The sequence below is a fragment of the Sciurus carolinensis genome, chromosome 7, assembly GCF_902686445.1.
Source record: "Sciurus carolinensis chromosome 7, mSciCar1.2, whole genome shotgun sequence".
Classification (NCBI taxonomy): domain Eukaryota; kingdom Metazoa; phylum Chordata; class Mammalia; order Rodentia; family Sciuridae; genus Sciurus; species Sciurus carolinensis.
The window spans coordinates 127,331,384-127,341,686 of NC_062219.1; the positions used below are offsets into that span (position 1 = coordinate 127,331,384).

General features: G+C 35.4%; 1 protein-coding gene across 1 annotated transcript; it reads right to left on the reverse strand.

The window, feature by feature from the left end:
- Window positions 1–319: 319 nt before the first annotated feature.
- On the reverse strand, window positions 320–1,258 carry LOC124989150 (olfactory receptor 2B11-like). The gene has a single exon (XM_047559135.1). The coding sequence runs from the start codon at window positions 1,256–1,258 to the stop codon at window positions 320–322; it is 939 nt and encodes a 312-aa protein (XP_047415091.1).
- Window positions 1,259–10,303: the final 9,045 nt, after the last annotated feature.

Genomic DNA, 10,303 nt, shown 5'->3' on the forward strand with positions numbered 1-10,303 from the left:
CATTGATTATAATGATCAGCACAAACTAATTAATTTTATTATAAGTTTTGATGCTAATTTTAAAAGTATTAAATAAAATCACTATTTAACCATCGGAGTCCCAGAATGGAAGTATTTCAATATATTTCCACAAACAGAGTACATATTTAGGTGCATACTAACTGATTATCATTCTTGCTAAACATGATTATAAATTGTGTGACAAAAATTACCTGTCAGCAAAAGAACATGTAACAGATATTGGATTAAAAGAAAGAGTTATTAATTTATAGACACCAGTTCTAATTTTTAAGTAATTTCATTTGATGTCTCCCAAATATCATTTGGAACTGAAAATGCTCCTCATCAGTTTGCCAAATGCTCCCTTCACATCCTTATTCCTCAGTGTGTAGATGAAGGGGTTGAGTGTAGGAATCACTACTGCATAGAAGAGAGCCATGAACTTGGGCTGGTCCCTTGAGATGGAAGAAGGGAGCTGAAGGTACATACTAATGATTGGGCCATAAAATAAGAAAACTACAATGAGATGAGAGGAACATGTCCCGAAGGCCTTTTTCCTTCCTTCAGAAGATTTGATCTTAAGTATGGCATGTCCAATACTAGCATAGGAGGCAAGAATTAAACACAGAGGAACAGCTACTATAAAAATGCACACCACAGACAGTGTGAGCTCATTAGCCTCTTTTTCCCCACAGGCAGTCTTTATCAGAACTGGAATCTCACAAAAAAAGTGATCTAGTTTATTGTTGCCACACAATGGCAACTGTAAAGTTAGAGTGACTTCAAAGACACCATAGGTGATTCCACTTATCCACATGAAGGACACTAATAGGATGCAAACACGCTGATTCATGATGAGGTTGTAGTGCAGAGGTCTGCAGATGGCCACATAGCGGTCAAAAGACATAATAGCCAGGAGAAGACATTCTGCACCTCCCACTGTGCTTAATAAATAATCTTGAACTGCACACCCCACATAACTGATGGTCTTCTTAGAGCTTCCCAGGTTAAACAGCATCTGAGCCACAATGCTTGTGGTTAAACAGATGTCCAGAAAGGAGAGGTTGGTGAGGAAGAAATACATGGGACTGTGGAGACTGGGATCTAACAATGACAATAGAATTATGGTGATATTTCCCATCATGGCCATGGGGTATGTTATCAGAAGAATAATGAATAGGGGAAGTTCTAGCCAAGGATGATCAGCAAAGCCTAGTAGGATAAACTCTTCAGGGTGACTTTCGTTAATGAGTGTCATTCTCTTCAATTTCCCTATGGTAAGAAATTTTCAAAAAAAATATAGTGTTGTAAAGAACAATAAAACTAAGCAGTTACTTCCACAAATTATAGATGAAATGCAAATAATGTGTGGTAAATATTACAAAATGTCTGGCATCAGGTGACCAAAGGTCCCTTCAAGACAATAGAAAATAAAACTAGTCATCTTCAACATGTAAGCTATATTTCAGAAACTGGACTGACTCTTCTTTCTAATAAACCTGATGATAGTGATTTCCTTGGGTTATGATTAGGATTAATTAAAAAGTTGAAGAGACTGTTTCGGACCTTTAAAACAATGTTTTAAACACTATTATTGTCATAAAGATCAGCATAGTTTGTTTACATGAAATTTAAAGCTTCTTATCTGATGGAATAAATGTGGAATGGGGCGCTGGCATCGGATGGGTTATTTCCAGACCGTGCTGCAAGGCATTACAGTAATATTAAAAAGAGTAAATATATTGAGATTGTAGTCATTAGCGAAGAAGGAGGAGAAAACCTGGAGCTATGGAAGTAATCAATGTATTCTGTATGCTGAATATGCTCTAATTAGGTAGACCACAAATCACATCACTTCCCTAGTTAGTCTTCCTGAGCTGGAAAACTTATTTCTTAGGTCCTTAGAATTGAACAAGAAGTTCATTTTTAACATTAGTTCCCTTAACTATAAATTCAGAGAGTAAAGCTATGACATACTTTTCCTATTGTTTAAGCTTCTATCTTGCATGTACCTTTTGCTTGCATAACCTTTATTTCACTCTTTGGGAAACTTTTTTAAAAATTAAAGGTTAGTCAATATATCATTTTGTAGGGATTTGCTATTATAAAGTGATCTTACATGATCCTGTTCCAATTTAAGAGTTTGGGCAATTATTAATGATCAACTTTTTGTATACAACTATAAATATATTTTTGAACTATGCATAAGTGATGTCAGGAGGAAAATCAATATCCCAGTAAAAGATCAGAGATATTCAGATTAACTAATTATTTTACATTTTTTGGATACACATGTTTGTTTCTCATTTAAAATCACAAGGGCAATAACAAAATTCATTGACTAACTAAAGCAGCATTTTGAGAAAAGTAAATGATATAAAGAAAGTTCTGATTTATATTGTTCTTTTCTTTAGTTTTGAGGTGCATTTCATAAAATCCACATTCTTCCATAAGATGGGGAATGTTCAGAAGGAGAATTAATACAGCAACCCATTGACAAAATCCCGAGATACTTTCCCCCTCCCTTTATTGTAAGGATATTGTAAGGATATCAAAGTATATTCTTAGTGTCACCAGGTACAACTTCCACATTCTCTCTTTCTTATTACCTCACATCCATCCTTTGTAGTATTGTATAAAATTACTCATAGCCAACATGTGAGTATTGTCTTTGATTAGATGCTTTTCTAGTGCAAAACAATGCAATAATAAAATAATAATTCCATTTAATCCTTAATGAAATCCATCTGTAAAATACTCCAATAAGATTTTTACACCCACTAAATCATTTGGTATCCACCCTTAAGCTGTAAATGAAAGAAAGATTTATTATCTATAATTAAGGACATTTTAATCATTCATTCTTATAGTGTGATGACAAATGTAAAGAATCTATTTTTAATTTTTTTATTTGTTCTAACTGGTTGTACATGACAGTAGAACGCATTTTTACACATCACACAAAAATGGAGCATAATTTGTAATTCCTCTGGCTGTATGTGGTGCTGAGTCATGCCAATAGTGTAATCATACATGCATATAGGGTAATAATGTCTGTCTCATTCTACAGTCCTTCCTATCTCTACCACCCCACCCCTCCCATCACTCCCATCTGCATAATCCAAGGTTCCCTTCATTCTTCCCTACCCACCCCCACTATGGATCAGCATCCACTAATCAGAGAAAACATTTGGTCTTTGGTTTTGGGGGATTGGCTTATGTCACTTAGCATGATATTCTCTAGTTCCATCTATTCCACCTGCAAATGCCATAATTTCATTCTGTAAAGGTTCTTAAGATTAAAAGGTGATCAATGCCATAAGTGAGATAGTGAGATATTGAGATGATAAACTCAGAGTTTCAAATAAAGCATCTCTACTGACGATATGTATTTAGAATATGTTTCCCAACACTATTTAAGATTGATATTATGCAAGCATTACATCTACACAGAGAATTTAGAAATATACGTTGGCCCACATTCTTACTCAGGTATAAATTCTATGTCACAGATTGAATATCAAATAAACATTGTAAGAATTTATTGGATTGTTAAAATTTTTCAGTCTACATATTTTTATATAATTGTGCTATAAGACACTTCTTGTCTATTTATTGGGCATACTTACATTCACATTTTTATATTTTTCTATCCTAAGTTATCCATCAATTTTTTAAAGAATAATATCATATTTCATCATCCAGAATTTCTTTCACAATTGCATTTAACTCTAATGACAACAATACCTCCAATATGCTTTGAGCAAGTGTGTTAAATTTGTATTATTTAGAATTTTGTTCCTCTTTTTCACCTTAAGAATAGTTTAGGCTTTGCATAGTGATTACCCCATCATCCTCTTATTTCTCTGGATATTTCCTTAAAGGTACCACAGCAAGTGACCAGTTAATTGGATTTACTTGAAAGTATATATAAACTCTTTTAACTCATCCTCATATCTCATGCATCTATCTAAGGCTCACATTTCATTATCTTTTGGATTCCATCTGACATTTGGACCTTCAACATGCAGTGATTTTCTATTCCCATCTCATTACACATGAATCTATTTATCCATGCATGCTTAAAGTCATTTTGGTAAATCACGACTCTTTTCATGTTGACATATTCTTTCCACACATTTTCAGTGTAGTATGTCTTATTCATACTTCATTTTCATAGCACATATTATGTTACCTATACTTTAACCTTTATAGGGAGGGCAAGATTGAAATAAGAAATCAAAGTCATCTTCCTCTGAAACCAAAGCATCTCATTGAAAGGTGTGAAGTCAATCCATAAAATTTGATCATATAATAAAAAAGAATTCATGCTTTATTCAACTCACTTAAGTGAATGAAGACTTAATACTTCATTCAAGTATTGATATCTGTTAGAAAACTCTTCATGAAATTTAAATGCTTTTAGTGTGTTTTACAGTGAGAGATTGAGAGATAAATGTCAAAGTGAGATCTAGTTGCTTCTGAGCCACTGGCCTAGTATTTCCTAAGTTTAGGACAGGCCCTCTGTCCTTCATGTGTATGTTAGGCACTGTGATCTACACACATTCCTGCCTTTTCTCAGAATGAATGGTCCATAAAATTAGGTTACCTTTTACTTACCTTATTTTGATAAATTTCCTTCAATGAAAGATTGCACTTAAATTTTTCTAAATATTAGAAAAAGACCAAGAAACCATAGTCCATACATGTACATTTAAGGATGATTCAAATTGGTTAGTATTTCAGTTGATGTAGTGAACTAAAGAGAAGAAAGTCTGTTAGGGAGGTACTAGTAGCAAACACAGAGAATGCTTTGTGGGCATGTTATATGTATGTTTTTCTTGGGCAGTTTTCACACAAGCCATTCTTGTATTCTTATCCCAGATGAATTATCAGACCAAGTTCCTGGGGACTAAGCTCTCTATGGAAATACTTCTTATGTACAATTATCTACCTATGAATTGAGGTCCAGAGGAAGTCTCTTTTTCAGGAGCGCTCTGAAATAAACTCAAAAATTTTGAACACACAAGATTAATGTTAAATAAAATGAGATAAATAATTAAATAAATAACATTGTTAGGTTAGAATTTATTTGAATAAATTATTCTGGAGAATTTAAACAATAATTCTTTAACTATTTTTCTTCATTACTTCTCACATATATCACACAATGTTTAATTTTTTGTAGTTTTAACAATAAAGAGGCCCAAATATAAGTTAGACCAACAGGAAATAACCTATTCACTTGTTACCAGGCTATATCACTCCGTGAAGGAAAGATTTTCATCAAGAAACTCAGAATAGGGCTTATTGGCTTAGGATCAGACTTCCTTAACAGGACTCCCATAGCACAAGAAATAAAAGCAAGAATCAACAACTGGGATAGATTCAAACTTAAAAGCTTTCTCTCAGCAAAGGAAACTATCAGAAATGTGAAGAGAGAGCCTACAGAGTGGGAGAATATCTTTGCCAACCATACCTCAGATAGAGCGCTAATTTCCAGAATCTATAAAGAACTCAAAAAACTGTACACGAAGAATACAAATAATCCAATCAACAAATGGGCTAAGGAAATGAATAGACACTTCACAGAAGAAGATGTACAAGTAATCAACAGATATATGAAAAAATGTTCAACATCCCTAGTAATAAGGGAAATGCAAATCAAAACTACCCTAAGATTTCATCTCACCCCAATTAGAATGGCGATTATCAAGAATACAAGCAACAATAGGTGTTGGCGAGGATGTGGTGAAAAAGGAACACTCATACATTGCTGGTGGGGTTGCAAATTAGTGCAGCCACTCTGGAAATCAGTGTGGAGATTCCTCAGAAAGCTTGGAATGGAAACACCATTTGACCCAGCTATCCCACTCCTTGGCCTATACCCAAAGGACTTAAAATCAGCATACTACAGAGATACAGCCACATCAATGTTCATTGCTGCTCAATTCACCATAGCCAGATTGTGGAACCAACCTAGATGCCCTTCAGTTGATGAATGGATAAAGAAACTGTGGCATATTTATACAATGGAATATTACTCCGCAATGAAGAATGATAAAATTATGGCATTTGTAGGCAAATGGTCGAAATTGGAGAATATCATGCTAAATGAGATAAGCCAATCTCAAAAAACTAAAGGACGAATGATCTCGCTGATAAGCGGATGAGGACATATAATGGGGGGTGGGAGGGGCTAGCATTAGGTTTAGGGTTAGGTTTAGAGTTAGGCTAAGGAGAGCGGTAAGAATGAAGGAAAGAAGGACTGTGTAGAGGGAAAAGAGGGGTGGGAGGGGTGGGGGGAGGGGAAAAATAAAATAAACATCATTACCCTATGTAAACGTAAAAAAAATAAAAAATAAAAAAAAAAAAGAAACTCAGAATAAGCACAAAGAGTTTATTTAGTGAAATGGAAATAGCCTCAACTTGGAGTGGGCTGAGTTCCACAAAGGAAATGACCTGAGGTTTTCCCTGTGGCTGGATTGGATATGTGGTCTGGGATCTCCCTACTCATGTATTATATATTTGGTGCAGTAACTGCAGTTTTCCCCTTGGGCTTAGTGCGCCTGTGCTGGTTTTGCTCTGTTGGTTAGTTCCCCTTAGTAGCATGCCCGTGCTAGTTTCTCCATGATGGAAAATTCCCATTACTACCTTTGAGAAGCCCAAAGGGTGTTTAAAACTGTAAGGCAAATTACAATGGTGGGGTCCTCCAAATGACAGTGCCTCGGTGTTCTGTGCATGTTTTGAGATTGGAAAGTCTTTTAATCTGGTTACAGTTCTTCTAGTTTAAGAAGATGGTACCTTTCTGGGAAGAAGGAAGGTTTAAGGATTTTAATCATCTGAGATAGAGTGAATTTCACCACTCAAGATTGGGTGAGCCCTATTTTTCTTCTGCCCAGCCCCTGATCAAGTCTACCTATTTGCCTGCCTGGTCTAACATCACTCCCAGGCCCTCAAGGACCTGGAACTCTGAATCGTGAAGATTTCAGGTGTCAGATTCTGTCTTTCACTGCTGCCTGCAGGACAGGGGTGATGACTCTTCAGAGTCTGAGTCCTTGCTAACTGTCAAGGGGTTGGGACAGGCAGCTTTAGGGCTCCCAGATGATTTTAAAAGGAGGTACTTGCTAGAACGTAAACCCCATAGAATCTTTTCTCCACTTGGTCTAATATAGATGATGGTGGCAGTGAGGCCTCAGGCACAGCAGGTTAATAGTCCTCAGAAGCCTCAGGGACATGTGAAGGCTGAAGGCCTGAAGGCAGGAAGAGATAAACCTTGAGGAGATTTAACAGAGACAGAACAGGGGAAGCAACAGGGATTAAGACTAATGGTCCTATGAAGGGAGAAGCCAGAAGAACCATGCCTAAGCCTCCCTCCATGAGAGCCAGCCCTGGGCTGCCATTTCCTTAATCTGAATGGTTAGTTTATGGATTTTTTTTTAACCTGTCTTGAATCTGTTGATCCTCAAACAGTACTGCTCCTGGAGCTTTGTGCAGTTTCTTCCCTGTGCAGCAGTTTTCTTGTCTGTTTTGTCTCTTTTGTAGCACCAAAGCAGACAGGGAGTCAACCTCCTATTCACTACCCTAATAAAGCAATAAATTATATATAAAGACAAAAAGTGAAATCTGAAGCTTATAGGTTTTTTTCTTAGTTACTTTTTTTTTTTGAGGGGGGGGTGTACTGGGGATTGAACTCAGGAGCACTCAGTCACTGAACCACATCCCCAGCCCTATTTTGTAATTTATTTAGAGACAGGGTCTCACTGAGTTGCTTAGGGCCTGCTTTTGCTGAGGCTGCTTTTGAACTCATGATCCTCCTGCCTCAGTCTCCTGAGCAGTTGGTATTACAGGTGTGTGCCACTGCACCTGGCTTCTTAGTTACTTTTATTCCATTGTGCAGAGCTGTTCTGGAAGAAGATGATTACAAAATCTAAGACTTAAGAGGGCAGAAAACACTGAATCCCAATTTCTAGTTTCCTGCATTGATTCTTGTAAACATTTATGTTATATAATATTCTAAGTACAGTAAGTATAAATATTGTCATTAGTTAGTCAGCATGTGACAGATCTCTATCAAAATGTAATTAGGCATACTTTGACTAATATCTAACATGTTTTCCTCCCTAATAAATTCCCATTTCTGGTAACCACCAATTTATACTTACATCTCTCTATTTAAATGAGTTCTTTTAGATTCCACATATTAGTAACATCATGAGGTCTTCCTGTGACTACCGTCTTTTATCAAACATAATTATTTCCAGGTTCATACATGTCATTGCAAGTGACAGAATTTCCTTCTTTTCTATGTCTGTTTAGTTTCTTTCTTATGTAAGAAGGTATGGAACCCAGGTCTCATGTATGCTGAATAAGTGCTGTACTATCCAACTACAGCCCACGATCATGTGGCTTCTGACCTTCAATCTGTTCTTGTGATGCATCACAGTTGTTGGCACGCATTATGAAACATCATGGCATTGCCTGTATAAATTCCATTTGATCCTGTTGAAATAACCCTTAAAATAACATTGAGTCCAGTTTGCCAGTATTCTGCTGAGAACTTTTGCATTTATGTTCATCAGGAATATTGACTGGTGCCTTTTCTTTTTTTTCTTTCCTTGTGTGATATCCCTTGGGAAAATACTTGCCTCCTAGAAAGCATTGGCATCTATTCATTCCTTTCCAAGTTTTCAGAATTCTTTTGGAAAAAATGACATTAGTTTTTCTTTAAATGTAATTCAGCCTTAAAACCATCAGGTCTGTTCTTCTCTTTTATAAGAAACTTAATCACTGGTTCAATTTTCTTATTATTGGCCTATTAAGGCAATACGATTGTTCATAATAGTTGCTAATGATCCATTGTATTTCCGTGATAAGAATTGTAATTTCTCCTTTTCCATGTCTCATTTGAGTCCTTTCTTTTTTGTTAGTCTAGCTAATTTTTTAAATTTTTATTTATCTTTCAAAAGTAAATATTTATTGACATCTATTTCTCCTCTCATTTTCACTTATTTCTTCTATTATTGATTATTGTCTTTCTTCTAACTTTGAGCTAGCTTTTTGTTTTTGTCATTCCTTGTACTGCATTGGTAGATTTTTTTTTTTTTTTTGGTGTGGGTATTTATTGCTATAAACTTCTCTCCTAGAACTGTGTATGCAGTATCCCATATGTTTTAGTGTATTATATTCTATTTTAATTTCAAAACTTTTTAATTTTTCATTTTATGCTCTTCATTGAGCTATTGATTACTCAATAATATATTATATAATTAATTTCTGCATACTTGTAAATTTTCTGAAGTTTCTTCTATTAACATTTTCTAATATTGTCCAGTTATGGTCAGAAAAGATACTTGGTATGATTTCACTCATCTCAAAACTTTAAGAATTGTTTTGTGGCCAAATCTAGCTCAATGTTCAATAGGCAGTTGAGAAGGATGTATCATCTGTACCTGTCATGTGGACTATTATGTATATTTGTCAGATTCCATTGCTCCAAAGCATATTCTAAGTTTAAAGTATTTTTTGTGATTGATTTTCTAAGTGGATGATCTATTATGGCTGAAAATGAGATTTTGAAATCACCTATTATTGCATTGCAAGCTGTCTCTCCCTCTAGATATCTCAATATTTTAATTATAAAAGTAGGCTCTCTGACATTCAGTATTTACAAGTGTTATATCCTCTATCTGTATCGACTCATCCCTTTATCATGATATAGTGGTGTTCTTCATTATTTTTTTTTTCTGTTTTTGAGTTAAAGACTATTTGGTCTCATATGGGTATAATTATTCCTGTACTTTTTGGTTTATATTTGCATGAAAATTTTTTTCCATCACTTAACTTTCAGTCTTTGTGTGTCTTAGTGTCTTATACATTAAATATTTTGGAGGCAACATGTATTTTGGTCTTCTTTTTTAAATCAATTTTTTTAAAATCAATTCAATCACTGTATATCTGTGGAGAATTTAATGATGTATACTGTAGATTTCGTGTAGAATTTCTGAAGCAATCCTTGATCCTTTGATGTCTACTGTCATTGTAGTGCAGGTGTGGACTGATTCCTGGTCTTCCATGGCAGACACCATGCTAGACTGGAATCTTATGGCCCTCGATGTTTTTGCAACTTGAATGCGCCTAAAGTCCATGGCCCCTGAGGCTAACCTTGCAACTAGGGTATGTCTGAGGCCCACAACCACCAAGGCCTACCTTTTGGTTTTGCTGGAGCCCAAAATGTATTCTTCCAGCTGTGATTTTTCCTGGAGAATGAATCTCTTTCCCAATGACTGTTTCCCACCTGATA